Source organism: Rhinopithecus roxellana, chromosome 3 (assembly GCF_007565055.1).
Source record: "Rhinopithecus roxellana isolate Shanxi Qingling chromosome 3, ASM756505v1, whole genome shotgun sequence".
NCBI classification, from domain to species: Eukaryota; Metazoa; Chordata; class Mammalia; order Primates; family Cercopithecidae; genus Rhinopithecus; species Rhinopithecus roxellana.
In genome coordinates, this window is record NC_044551.1 from 130,818,294 (window position 1) to 130,833,885 (window position 15,592).

Consider the following 15,592-nt stretch of genomic DNA (forward strand, 5'->3'; position numbering starts at 1 on the left):
GGGATTGGTTTAACTGTGTTCCCTTAGTCTCATATTAAGTCTAAACAGATTGTTTTTATTTTGATCTATTTTTAAATCAAGATCTAGAAAAATAAAATATCTCATTGTTAGTGATCCATCTTTTCAAGGAATAGAATTACTAAACCTTTTAACTAGAACTGGAATATAGAAATGCTCCCAATTTAGATGCTAGATTCTATGACTTCACCACCTTACTAGCAGACATTAAACTATAATTTGTTAAAAAGTGAATAACATATGCTGGGGTTATTACCACCCACCTACTCTTACTTCCTCTAATCCCTCGATTAGCCTTTGTTGATAATCTATAACCAAGGATACATTTCACCTAAGTGACAGTCAAAGTATTTTGAAAACTTCTGTACCAATTAATTTCTTTTGTTGTACCATGAATTTCTTAGTCTCTGTCAAAAAAAGGGAAATATAGGTGGGTGGCGGTGGAAATCATGGATTAGGTCTCAGCAACTCTAGATTCAAATCTCAGCCTTGCCAATCTCTAGTCATTTGGCTTTGAGTGGGGTACTTACCTTCTCTATACCTCACTTTATTTACCTTAAAATAAGATTCCTGTCATGAAAAACACTGGAGTGTGAAAACAGCAGCATGTAATTGCTGCACAACAAATGTTCCTTTCTTTCTGTGTGATTTAATCCACCTTTCCGACTGCCCTAATCCAGTCTTCTCTGTTGATGTTATTAAGGCTGACGACTCTAATCTCATCATAATACTGTTGTTAAGAAACTTTCTTTAACTGCTCCAGAAGACCTGTAATATAAACTTTCAGTCCCACCATGATAACTTCCCCCGAGGAGTTCCTGTTCAGCTGTATCTGTCTTAATCCATCCCTTGCTACTCTTGGTCTTGGTAGTGAAGGGATCTTTGGGTTACTTTTTCATAGCAAAGGCAGGAAAGGGAGGTGTCATGTGGAACAAAATTTCCCTATTAGTTTAGAGATACTTCTTTAATCATTACAAAAGATTTACATGTGGGATGCAGGGTTAATATGATCTTATTTATTGCCTATTCACATCACATTTATTTTTCTGAAAGCGTATCACTATTCCGATATTTTGAAGCAGCAGACTTGGAAACAATTATTCTTTTCATGATTTCTCTTGCTATAGTTATTTTCTCTGATACACCTATTAACAAAAACCTGAAATCACTTAATTAGGCTCTATTACTATGTAATCTCTGGGCTTCATTTCCTTGACCACTGCAGCATCATTCTACTAAAGAAAATAGTGGCTGGAAATTTAGAGTTGCATTGACATTTATCTTCATGGTGCTATAAGACATTTTCTGACAGTGACTTGAGAGGCAAATACAAATTTTCTCAACTAATGTTTTCTGAAGAGTAATTCAAACTGCTGATCAAAATGAGGGGTTGAGAATGGTACAAACCTTCCCCGTACAGCTCTGATCATTCATTTCCATCCAGACGTGCGGCAGGCCAGCTCTTCCTGTCCTGGGCTTCTGCAAAGCAGAGCTGCAGAGTCCTTATTGCAAAAATGCACAAGTAAGTTCAACCATTCAGTTCATTTATTTTTTTTCTGAGCTTGCATGAGCTGTGATTTCTGAGAGCCAACTTACTGTACTGAAAACCTATTCCTTATACTAACCTATTTTGTACATAGGCAAAGGAATTGTAATCTTAATTTTTTTCAAGGAATAATATAACTAACACTTTCTTTAAATTGCCAGCTCATTTGTTCTAAAATCTTACTAAAGATACCTGTTATGGACTAATTGCTTCATGCTTTGAAATCTGTATTGCTAACTGGTGTCTTGATAATCTTTATTAATTATGAACTTGGATGAATATTCCTTATGAAAGTGGATCCTAAACTTTGGATGGATGAGAATCACATGGGGCACATGCTGAAATACAGACTCGGCTCTACTCCATAAGAACTGAGTCACATCTCAGAGAATCATGCAATTCCAGCAAATTGACTGCTAGAATTTGAGAACAACTACCTTACAAGTTCAAGGATTGTTCTTTCCTTTTAAGGGCTTTGTTTTTGTTCTTTGCTTTGAAGAACTAGGTTGGTTTTTTTCTTTTTAGTCTTCTTGCCTTTTTTCTTGTCCCCCTCAATAAGACTTCTAATTCAACAAGGACCTAGTTGAGAGCATTACCTTAGAAAACTAAGTACCAGCTGCAATATGCAAATTTTATTGAATGATATTTTGGATTTGTTTAATACTCTTTGCCCTTTAGGTGCTCAATAAGTGATTTTGGTGGACTATCAACACTTCAATAAATATGTGTTATTTAGATACATTTATGAGAAAAATAATAAAGGAAGAAAAGAAGCACAACTTTTCATAATTGTTCAGTAGGGTCCTGCTTCTCTTTTTAAATACCCCAGATATCTAGACCAATATGTTTCCTAATCAGAACTAAAAAACGACTTTAAATAGTATAAATAATATTAATGTTAATTTTTACAATTGTATTAATAGTTATTAGAACATAGAGAAGCCAGTGTGCATGCTCCACATAACTTTCAAAGCAAGGATTCTCACACTTGAGTGTGTATCAGAATCACCTGGCAGGCTGGTTAAACCAGAATGCCTGGCTCCACTCCCAGAGCTTCTGATGCTGTTAGTCTGGATGGGGTCAGAGGATTCTAGTTTCAAAAAGTTCCCAGGTGACATCAATGCCACTGGTCTGTGGACCACATATTTGAGAGATTTACTGTACAAAGGAAGGAAACTTTTTAAACAGAGCAGCAAGTGACTCAGAAGATACCTTGGAGAGCATCAGAATTCCATAGTTTGCAAAGTTTCTTTTTGCTGTGGTATTCTGCCCATCCTCACGCCTTCAATGAGCTCCCCAGAACTTGGATTTTAAAAATAAGTAAGAGTAATAAATGACTATCTTGAGCAAGCTAAATCTTCATTGTTGATGGAGTGTACTTCTTTCTCTGTAGGCCCCTGAACACACAACCTCCCTCCACCCGTAGGTACACACAGAAAAGGGTTGTTAGTACACTTAGGGCCCTGAAGTACAGTCTTGACAAATCAAAGATAAGAAAATTGAGTCCCAGAGAGAGAGAAACATGCCCAAGTTATATAGCCAGAAATTGCTAGGAAGATATGAGTGAACATTTATGTTCCATGCTTATCTCTTCTGCTTTTGATAGCCTATGTTTATATCTTTTACCTTTACCTGTGATTTTATTTCAAGTCTCACTTCTTCACGCATAGACTAAATATTTAACAGTTTCATGACTATGCAGTTGCTCAATAAAATCTACAGTTGAATTATGGAGTTTCTTTGTAGAGAAGTACCATTTTGAACAAAAATTATTGAAGAAGAAAATATCACTTAAAAATAGATGATTAGAATATCTTTGAAACTTTTTTATTTCTTCTTCTTAGCCTTATGCACAGGTCCCCATAATTACCATACCCATTAGCCCTGTTTTTATGAAGAAATGTTCTCCTTCTTCCTCCCACTTAGCTCCCCAAGTTGTTTTGGAAATGTTCTTCTGGGTTATAGAACAGCATTTCACAGCAACTAATGGCAGTAGGTAAAGTCTCTATTATGTTCATTTTATTTCTGTGAAAGCATAAAGGACCCCATGGAAAATGGAATCTTTTCTCCTCCTGTGAGCTTTACATGAGAATATGAACTTGACTTACAGAGTGAAAATGGCTTTTCTCCCCCTCACTCTGTAAGTCAATTTCATGTTCTCATGTTAAAAAATAATAATACGGTGAAACCCTGTCTCTACTAAAAAATACAAAAAACTAGCCGGGCGAGGTGGCGGGCGCCTGTAGTCCCAGCTACTCGGGAGGCTGAGACAGGAGAATGGTGTAAACCCAGGAGGCAGAGCTTGCAGTGAGCTGAGATCCGGCCACTGCACTCCAGCTTGGGCAACAGAGCGAGACTCCGTCTCAAAAAAATAAAATAAAATAATAATAATAATAAATAAATAAATAAATAAAAACCAGAAAACAAAATGAAAGGAGGAGCAAGCAAGGAAAGCACTATTTTAGACATGGGACTATTAAAGAAACTTACTTCGCCTTGCTAATTGAAGACACTGTGTAACCTAGCTTGTACCCAACTACTATTTGACTGCTTCCAGAAAGCACATAGAAAAATGGCATTAAGTATATTCTTCAACAAGCTGAAATATTATAAATATAAACACGTGGTCATATAATAGAAAAGTAAAAGGTAGTTTCGTAAATTAGCCATGTGCTCGCCACTTAACTGGAGAGTATCCTTTGGAAACATTTTGTTTAAATCATGATTACCTTTTAACCTATGAGAGAATCTCCAACCTAAACACTTGTATTGGGGAAGCTCAGGAATAAAGATGAGAAATATTGGGGTTCTAGTCACATATCTACCATTTATGAGCACAACCACTCTGAGTTCCATCAGTAAAATGGGGCTAAGAAGCCTTGCCTTCTGACCTCATGGGGTTTTCGTGGGAACCAAACGTTGTAATGTAGACATGTACACTTTTAAATTCTACAGCTCTGTATTAGTTGGCAGCTATTAACTCCTTGATCTTTTCTAAAATAATTACTTCTTCTTGCTTGCTACAACATTTGTTTTCTTTGGTTCTTTCTTTGCTACTCATATTCCTTAAAAAAGTTTCCAATCCAAAGTTTAAAACCCGATTCCCTAGAGTTTGCTGTTAGAGGCAGTCTCAACAGCAGCAGAAGTGGTCAAACCAAGCAGTCATACACCAAAATCTACGGCTGGATTATATAATAATAAGTTGCATGAAATCTTAGAACTAAAACAAAGACCTTAGCCATAACTGGGTGCAACAAATTCTAAACAATTACTTTCATCTGAGAAATCCTCTGTTCAACAAAATCTAATGTGGAAATTCAATATATAGAACAGACGGGAGCAGTGGGGCTCCAGCTGAAGGGGACATGGAGTTCTGCAGAACTTGCAGGTGCTCCATGAATTCTCCTTTACACTTCAGAACACATTTAAATGCTGCTTTTGAAGCTCACAGGGATGAAGAGTGTGTAGACAAAGGTCTGTATTGATATTCATAGGGCAGAGCCACCAGGCAAGGTTCAAAATGTGCTGTGTTCAAAAAGGCAGGAAAATATGCAATGTGATTGTCAAAGATTTTCATTGAAATGTTCAAGTATTAGAAGTATTATCTTTTGGAGAATGTAGTTTTCATTTTCCTAATAGAAGCACTGTGAAATGACGATAAAAATATCGATGGCGTTGCTCTGGTATGGAAAAAGGTAGGAAGTCAAAGTGGGAGGGAGAGTTATACAAAATAGACTGTAACTTTGTAACATTAACGTATACAGGATTAGGTAGAAAGTAGTGCTAATCCATAATTTAGAAGTATACTTTGAGGTTGAGAGGAATGTCGAATTTCTTCATGAAATGACTATAAGTAGAAAAAACATGTTTGATAATATGAAATAAACCATTTTTATAGTACTGCTTGATGTTGAATCCAGATTGAAAATGTTTTCACATTTAGTTACTTTCTATGGCTTGTTTTATGTCCTTTTTAGTTTAAAGAGATTATATGGCCATTTTTAGTAGACTTGCCAATTTTAATAAAAGTCTAAGCCAGGTGTGGTGGCTCATGCCTGTAATCCCAGCACTTTGGGAGTCTGAGGCAGGAGGATCACTTGGAGCTAGGAGTTCAAAGCTGCAGTGAGCTATGATCACGCCACTGCACTCCAGCCTGGTCAAGCAAGCAAGACCCTTTCTCTAAAAACAAAACCAAACAAATGAAATGAAAATAAAAAATAAAAATTAGCTGGGTGCAGTGGTGCATGCCTGAGGCTGCTACTTGGGAGGCTGAGATAGGAGGATCACTTGAGCCCAAGAGTTTGAGGTTATAGTCAGCTATGACCACACCCCTGCACTCCAGCCAGACTGACAGAGCAAGACTGTTTCTAAACAAACAAACAAAAAGAATATTAAAAGTCATTAAAGAAAATGTTCAGATAATAAAATGTAAAATAAATCCAGAAACATACTTGCCAATATAAATCATATGTGTAACTTTAAACATTTTAAATATTTGTGATGAAACTTTTAGTATAAGCAAGACATCTTAGATGGGCGTATTGATTTTGTTTTCTATTTTGTGGTAACTTAAATTGTCCTTTAGTAATCTGACGCTCAATAATCTCCAAATGTGGCAAGAAAGAAGTTTTTAAACTACCTGAATAGAACTTGCAACTAATCTTACAATTAAAAACCACCCCTAAAATATGTTTATAACATAAATAAAGAGATCTTCAAAAACCATAAATAGTTTAAAAATTAAATACCACAGTATGAATGAGGCCTTTGATATTTCTAACATTTATTGTATATATATTTTGGTATAAGCCTATTTGGCACACATGCAAATATTTTCTGATATTCTTGAAGTATCTACATCATGTAATCTTAAGAATTGAAAAGCTAGGCTGTATTTTGAACACTCAACTCTTTTACATTACAAATTTATCATGAGATGATAATTTCATAATTTATTAATTTTATAATTAACAAACAATAATTCATAATTATTTTAGTTTAAAAAAATTATAATTATCTATCCTTTATTTTTTGAAGAATCATAACAGGAGAAAAGGTAATGCCAAAATGAGGTATTTGGGTTTAAAACACAATAACCTAACTCAATTTCATTTGCCAAAAGTTTCAGACCCAAAGTTTACGCCTATCAGACCTACACAGAAAATCACATCTTTGGAGAGGAATAGTCAGCATCACCTTGATTGAAGGGAGAGACCTCAAGGCCATGGATTCCAATGGGTTGAGCGACCCCTACGTGAAGTTCCGGCTTGGGCATCAGAAGTACAAGAGCAAGGTAACCATATCTCTATTGTGTTCCTGTCAATATTTGGAAGGCGTTGGTTGGTTAATAGCCCTGGTTTAGGAGATGAAACCACTAGATAATTTTTTAAATGCTTAACAAACTTTTTTTTAACAACCTATCAGAAAACAAGACCAATAATTGTATAGCATTGACCTCACGTAAACTACTTGTCTATGTCCCAATTTCTTCATCTACAACATAGGAATAATAGTTGGAACTATCTCCTGGCATAGCTCTGATTATGTTTATTTATTGTTATTAAAACAATAACAGCCACCCAGAAAACACAAAGTTCATGCCTGGCACATAAAGTACTCAGAGTGTGGCTTTTTTTTTTTTTTTTTTTTAATGGAATCTCGCTCTGTCACCAGACTGGAGTGTGGAGTGCAGTGGCACGATCTTGGCTCACTGCGACTTCCGCCTACTGGGTTCAAGCAATTCTTCTGTCTTAGCCTCCCGAGTAGCTGGGACTGCAGGTGTGCACCACCACGCCCAGCTAATTTTTGTATTCTTAGTAGAGACGGCATTTCACTATGTTGCCCAGGATGGTCTCAATCTCCTGACCTCGTGATCCACCTGCCTCGGCCTCCCAAGATTGTAGCTTTTAACATTATTACAACTAGTGCTAATATCAGTATTACAAATAGCATTATTTTACATGCCATAAAAATCTTCATACGTTACTCTTAGACACTTTATCCAACCTGAATTGTACCAATGCAAATAGCAAATTTTAAAATTTATTAGAACAAATTGCTTTGTCTCTCCATATCTTAGTTTTCCCATCTGTAAAAATGAGAGTTAAAATAATGCCTACCTAACAGAGTTACTGAGATTAAATGAATATATGTTAGTTATGCATTTAAAGGGCTTAGAATACTTCCTTGTCCATAATGACTCAGCAAATGAAAATAGCAGAAGAGGAAGAGTAACAACAGTAGTAAGAAATATATCATATAGTATCGATTATATTAGTAGTAATAATATATTAAAAAATAATTTTAGTGATATAAGTAATAATGAATAAGGGTCTAGTATTCATAGCTATATTTTTGGCACATGTCTTATATTTTAGTTCATTCTCACACGTCTATAAAGAACTACCTGAGACTGGGTAACTTATGAAGAAAAGAGGTTTAACTGACTCACAGTTCTGCAAGCTGTACAGGAAGCATGGCTGGGAGGCCTCAGGAAACTTACAATCATGGCAGAAGGCAAAGTGGAATCAAGCATGTCTTTCTATGGCAGAGCGAGAGAGAGTGAAAAGGGAAGCGCCACACACTTTTAAACAACCAGATGTTGTGAGAATGCATTCATTATCGTGAGAACAGCAAGGGGGAATCCAGCCCCATGATTCAGTCATCTCCCACTAGGCCCCTCCTCCAACATGTGGGGATTGCAATACAACATGAGATTTTGGTTGATACACAGAACCAAACCATATCGTCTTATCTCTGTTGTAATGAACTATGTCCTCTTTATTGGTCAGTTTTTACAGCTGTTATTCATAGACAGCTTAGGACAACTGATCATATCCATCTTGTATTAAAGATCACATTCCATTCCGATGGGCATTTATTCACCTTAGTGTCATAATTTCTATAGATTTTTGATAAACAGTCTGCTTAGGTCCCTTCCAGCCCAGGAAGTTTTCACTAGTACTTACGGTAGTTTAGAAATATCACAGAGCCCATCATTAGCAGGCAGTGAGTACTGCTAGCAGACTGGCTGGAGTGCCCACATGGAAAGGGAAGGCATTATATCTGACCTGAAGGAAATCATATAGGGAAGGCAGTCCTAAAAGAGAAAAATGGAAATTTAGTCTGTTTAAGGCCAGATAAGTAAAGACAGACCACACCCCAAAATACCATAGGAGTTCATCTGAGCCTGATTGTAAGACATTTAAATTATCATAGCCTTCATTCAGTGCCATTTTTTTTTCTGCCATGGGGCTTAATAACATATATTAAAGTAGCTACTGATTCCAAAGATAGATACCTATGACCACTTCTGTCTTGTCCTTTCTTAGTTAGCACCATTTCCGTGTTCTACTAGGCTTCAAACATTACTTATTTTTATAGTTCTGCTCTTTAGGTATGAAATATGAAACCCAGCAATGGACATGTGTCTCTCTTTGCTCTTTCTTTCCTTGATCTATTGCTGATTAATTTCAGATTATGAACTTTAAAAATTGTGATTCATTTGCATTACCTTTGCATATAACATACTTCATTGCTTTCAAACTTTACATCTGAAGATTTGTCTGCCATACATTAAAAAGAGAAAAGGCCACTGCATGCCTTCCTGCTAAAAAGAAAGAACAAGGAGGCCGGGCGCGGTGGCTCAAGCCTGTAATCCCAGCACTTTGGGAGGCCGAGACGGGCGGATCACGAGGTCAGGAGATCGAGACCATCCTGGCTAACATGGTGAAACCCCGTCTCTACTAAAAAATACAAAAAACCAGCCGGGCGACGAGGCGGGCGCCTGTAGTCCCAGCTACTCGGGAGGCTGAGGCAGGAGAATGGCGTCAACCCGGGAGGCGGAGCTTGCAGTGAGCTGAGAGCCGGCCACTGCACTCCAGCCTGGGCGGCAGAGCAAGACTCCGTCTCAAAAAAAAAAAAAAAAAAAAAAAAAAAAAAAAAAAAAAAAAAAAAAAAAAAAAAAAAAAAAAGAAAGAACAAGGAAACAAATATGACTGTTGTTTAACCCAGTGGTAAATGGAATTTTAAAATTCCATTTCTATCAATATAGGTTACTTTGTTCATTGACTCTACTGTACAAAATGACTTATCCGAATACTTGAAGTTACAGAATTACATTTCAGATATTTTTCTTGTATATGCAACACAAAGAGTATATCCACATATATGTATGCATACATACATATATGTATGCATACATATATACTCATATATATTCATTTATTATTTCACAAACATTTTTGGCATATGGTTTTGGGGGAAGAGTCCTGAAGCTTTTTTTTCTGAGACAGAGGCTCGCTCTGTCACCAAGCTGGAGTGCAGTGGCACAATCTCGGCTCACTGCAACCTCCACCTCCCAGGTTCAAGCAATTCTCCTGCCTCAGCCTCCCCAGTAGCTGGGACTACAGGCAAGCGCCATCATGCCCAGCTAATTTTTGTACTTTTAGTAGAGACGGGGTTGCACCATGTTGGCCAGAATGGTCTCGATCTCTTGACCTTGTGATCCGCCCACCTTGGCCTCACAAAGTGCTGGGATTATAGGCATGAGTCACCTCACCTGACCGAGTTCTGAAGCTTTAATCAAAGACTTTGAGTTAGTGTCTAAATGCTAAAACATACTGACCTTAGGTGTGTCACTTAAACTCTAGGTCTCAACTTATCCATCTATAACATGAGATACTACATCAGTGCTATAAGTCTAAGATAAAAATTTGACCACCCAAAAGCTACTTGCTTTTTTCTCCTGCTCTCACAGAAATTAATTGTGTGTTTTTCATGTACTCAAGTCAGGATTCCAATGTGTGTGGCAAGTAAGAAAAAAAAAAACTCTGAAAATCCTCATCCTCCTTTATTATGAGATGACGACGATGAGTTATATTTTAATGTATTAACTATGATTATGTAAAATATTGCTAGTATCTGAGTGAGCTATTTCTTTCATAGATTATTACCTCTTATGCATAGTTTATATATCTTATCTGCTACTTAAGATAATCAAAGGATATCTTTTGATTTTCAGTACACATCCATTAAGGTCAATTCAGGTACTACTCAGTAAAGATGCTGGAGATCGAATGAGTCATCTCCATTATTTCTGTAATCTTTTTTTCAAATAGCACACAGCATGCTTTTCTAGATACTATAGTACCAAAAGTTTGATTTAGTGTCTCAGGTTGAAGTTTTTTTTTAAAACCTGCTACCAATATGACAATAATGATTTTTTTTCCAGATTATGCCAAAAACGTTGAATCCTCAGTGGAGGGAACAATTTGATTTTCACCTTTATGAAGAAAGAGGAGGAATCATTGATATCACTGCATGGGACAAAGATGCTGGGAAAAGGGATGATTTTATTGGCAGGTTTGTGCAATTTGTAACTTTTGGTTCATCCCTAGAGCATTTTTATTAAAAGAATATTTGCTGTAAGCCTGTTATTGTAAATGATCTTTACTGTTTTGAAGAAAGGGACTTTACCATGGTAAGGCAATGCTTGGATGAACTGAAAAATAGATTCAAAAATTGACCAGTAGGTGGCGGTTTTGACCAGTTGATGGACACAGGCTATCTGAATTTTGATATCCATTAATTTTCTCCAGATGTCAAAGTTATGGGAGTTGAAAAAGAGGAATTTCATCTGATGTAAGATACATAAAGGAACAAAGAGCATATTCATAGTCTGTAAAGTGATCTAAGATAATATTTATTTTCATAAAACATACTATCACCATAAAATACATTATTTTCTACAGCGCCCTACAAAGTAGACAATACTTGTAATCTCCTTGGAGTTCATAAATCCATAGAGTTTCCAAGTTTTAGTGTAGGAAGCATGTAAGTGAGGCAGATCCATGTTAATCTGATAACACAGTAAAGAAAGGAGTATTTTGAGGCTTACATGACATTTTTCCACAAAGTCAGGGTTATTTTGAGTGACCACTTGAATCATATGAATTGTTTTCTTATTTTAAAGCCTATGTTTATATTTCTTAATAGTTATATATGTGTCTTTGTAGCAAAACACATTGAAACATGCCAATATTGAAATAAAGTGTAGTGTACCGAAAAATTTGTTAATTTTTTAAATTAAAAAAAATTCTTTCCTCATTGTAGCTTACATGAAACTCCAAGTCTTTAAGCATACAGCCTGAAGAAAATGTATACATCCTAAGAGTAAAATAAATTATACTCTGGAAAAGTAAGAACAAGAATCCAATCCAACATATTTATCTCTTGATTTTTTTATGATGCAGTTATATATATATCATCGTCTTCATAGAATTATATAGTGAGCAGTCAAAAATGAGCTTCAGGCAGCCTTTACTATTTTACTTGTAAAGTGAACCTGGAAAACACCACCATAATCTAATACTACATTAAATTTCAAGCCTTTTTAAAGCACAGGCCTTTATTGCACATGTTTTTCCCTTAATTAAAACACTATTTTCAGAGTTTTCTTAAAGTTTTATCTTGTTCTCTTTGGGATATACCACATCTGTTAATACATTAAATGCATTTCATTATAATTATATATCTAAGATTCTGTCTCCCTCAATAAGCCATGAGCTCTTTCGAGAAGGTACTATGTAGCTATTCCTCGAATGATGAGTTCATTTTCTTTGGTTATAATAATATTAGTTATATTTGGTGACCACAAGATAATCAGAATGATGGGCATGTGTAACTTGCTACCTCCACCTTGTTTCTTTGTATTCAAACTTTCTTATCTTGGTAAAATGATGAAGATTATGCTGCAAATATGCTGTCTTCCTGTATTTCTAGGTATATATTACATTCCTTCATATCCCTTCTTCTCTCTTTTTTTTTTTTTTGTATGATGACAGATGTTCTTTTATATATTTTTTCCTTTGGTAAGAATTTTCCAATTTAAAAACTGAAAATTTCTAAGGCCAATTGGGACTGATCATTTTCTTTTCCTCTCTTAATAACATTATGAGTTCTTCAAGGGCAGACATGGTTGACAGAGAGGTGGACCTATCTCACTTCACCTTGTTCCTAAAGATTTTTCATATTTTGGCTAATTTTTGAGAAAACAGTGACAAATTTCTGGATGGAAGATCAGAAGGATTGTTCCAGATACCTGTGGAAGCTTGAAAAAGAGAAGTCTATTTTCGGTCATATACCAAACTTAATTGCCTATGAAAGCAATTTAAGCCCAAAAGGTTAGAGTGAAATGAGCACAGGTGTAGACAAGACAGCTCTGGAATAATGGTTTATACTGGTTTACACAATGAAAGGAATCAGTGTTGAATTTTGAGATACTGAAAGATGGACAATAGAAACATGTTGCACACTCCTAAATTAGCAAGGTTGCCTTTTGCAGAAATAACTGTGATGCATCATCATTTCAAATATTTTTGATATCCAGATAGCACTGAAAACTCTAGGTCTCTAAATTGATGCTTGTTAAGCCGCTGAAAAGCAACATATTATTATACCTAAGTATCAGGCAACTGTGTTTATTTATTTGAAACTTGCATGGAAACAGTGGAGATAATACAGATTATAATAGAATTACTTAATTCCTAGAATAGTTTCAAAGAATTGACTTACTTTCCAATTAAATTTGAGTACTCCGGGTAAAGTAACAGTCATACAACTGTCATCATAATCTTCTGTCCTCTTTTGCAAGCTCTCACTGCAACATTCTGTGTCTGTGTTAATTTTGAAAGTAGAGACTATTCTAGGAATTTGCTGGAGGCTTGTGAGTAAGTTTAAAGTTGGCCATAGAGGGTGATACTATTCCTTTGATGGCTAGTAACATTTTTTAAGGGTACTGTCTAAACTGAGTCCCAAATCTGAGAACACTTGTATGGATTACATTATCTATATAAACGAGTTTATTATGCTATGGTTTATAATTGTCTATTTCATTTTCCATTTTTGGTCATATATAATGATTTTTTATAATACATTTTGTAAATGCAAACTCAATAACAGACTTTGTTTCATAATATTTAATAAGAACAAGAGTGGCTATGAATGAAAGAGCCACTTGCAAATCTGGAGTGTCAAAGAGTTAAAACTATTTTAGTACTGAACTTTACCCACTTCCATTCTTTAGTTTTCATTTTTGTTTTTGAGACAGGGTCTGGATCTGTCACCCAGGCTGGAGTGCAGTGGTGTGATCTCGGCTCACTACAACCTCCACCTCCTGGGCTCAAGCGATCCTCCCACCTCAGCCTCCCAAGTAGCTGGGACCACAGGCATGCACCACCATGCCTGGCTAATATTTGTTATTTTTGGTAGAGGCAGCGTTTTGTCATGCTGCCAAGGCTGGTCTCGAACACCTGAACTCAAACAATCCACTGGCGTCGGCCTCCCAAAGTGCTGGGATTAACAGGTGTGAGCCATTGCGCCCAGCCCCAACTTCCATTCTTACTTGAACTAATATAGTCAGGCATTTGCCCCTAGCAATCCACCAAAACTGCTCCTGTCAATGTCACCCAAGCCCACCACGTTGTTCAATTCAATGACCAGTTTTCAACCTTCGTCTAACCTGCCCCAGCAGCAGTGCTGGATTTAGCTGACCCCTTCCTTACTTTGAAACACATTTTTCACTTGCCTCCCAGGACAACATATACTCCTTGTTTTTTTCTTACCTCACTGCATGCTCCTTCTTGTCTCCTTTGCAGGTGTTTCCTCATCCCCTCATGTAGTTCTGGAAGGCCTCATAGCTCACTCTTTGGGCATCTTCTTCATCTGTACTGGCTCCCATGGTGACTTCATCCATTCACCCAGCTCCACTCCATAACTCTTCTCTGCATTCCAGATTCCTGTATTGCACTGCCTGCTTGATATCACTATGTGAAAGTCTAATAGGTTTCTCCAGTTTAGAATGTGCAAAGCTAAGGCCGGGCTCGGTGGCTCAAGCCTGTAATCCCAGCACTTTGGGAGGCCGAGACGGGCGGATCACGAGGTCAGGAGATCGAGACCATCCTGGCTAACATGGTGAAATCCCGTCTCTACTAAAAATACAAAAAACTAGCCGGGCGAGGTGGCGGCGCCTGTAGTCCCAGCTACTCGGGAGGCTGAGGCAGGAGAATGGCGTAAACCCTGGAGGCGGAGCTTGCAGTGAGCTGAGATCCGGCCACTGCACTCCAGCCTGGGCGACAGAGCGAGACTCCGTCTCAAAAAAAAAAAAAAAAAAAAAGAATGTGCAAAGCTAAACTTCTAACCTCCAGTCCCACACCTCCTTCTGGCTTCTGCTCTTCCTTCAGGCTTCTCTTGTTTGTCGCTAACACCAAAAATCATGGAACCATGTTTGATTCCTTTCTTTCTCTCACTCTCATCAAATCAATCAGCAACCTGATAATTTTTCTTCAAAACGTATTGAGGATTCTCGGCCTCTCATCATCTCTATCATTATTATTGTGGTCGAAGCCACCATCAACTTTCATATGGACAATAGCAACAGCCTCCTGTTCTTCCTTCCACACTTCCCCACCCACAACAGTCTGTTTCCAATTAGCAGCCAGAGTAATATTTCTAAAACAAAAATAAAGTAACTTAACTCCTCTGTTCCGAACCCTTTAATTGTTTTGCATTGTAATCTAGGGAAAACCAAAGTCCCTTCAGTGGCCTATAAGACTTTGCACAATCTGGCGTTGTTGCTTGTCTACCATGAACTTCTGCTATTCTGCCTCTCCCAGTCCTTTACTCACTTTCAGCCAGCTGGCCTTTCTGCTATTCCTCAAGGCATACCAGACACCCTCCCACCTCAGGACCTTTCCCTCTATCTAACTGTCTTCAGGGATCCACTCACCTGCCTTGCTTCTTCATCTTCTTTAGCTCTGTGCACCAATGTCTCGTCAGGGAGGCATCCATACCAAGCCTATTTAAAATTGAACCTTATTTTCTTGGCATCCCATTCGGCTATTCTGCTCTGTTTTTCTCCATTAAAGCAGCCACCATATGGCAAACTATGCCTCTCATTTATGTTATCATTTATTTTCCCTCATTAGAATGTAAGCTCCACAAGGGCAGGGATTTTTTGAGTCTTTTGTT

General features: G+C 37.1%; 1 protein-coding gene across 3 annotated transcripts in view; it reads left to right on the forward strand.

The window, feature by feature from the left end:
• The window catches only part of MCTP1 (multiple C2 and transmembrane domain containing 1), a 606,741-nt gene that overhangs the window by 389,087 nt on the left and 202,062 nt on the right, over positions 1–15,592 (forward strand). For 2 of the 3 annotated variants that reach the window (XM_010380609.2, XM_010380611.2), the window contains exons 8-10: positions 1,463–1,540; positions 6,687–6,857; positions 10,797–10,927. In XM_010380609.2, the coding sequence (XP_010378911.2) occupies positions 1,463–1,540; positions 6,687–6,857; positions 10,797–10,927 (380 nt within the window). The remainder of the gene's footprint in view (positions 1–1,462; positions 1,541–6,686; positions 6,858–10,796; positions 10,928–15,592) is intronic. The other variant, XM_030927232.1, reaches the window with a different exon arrangement.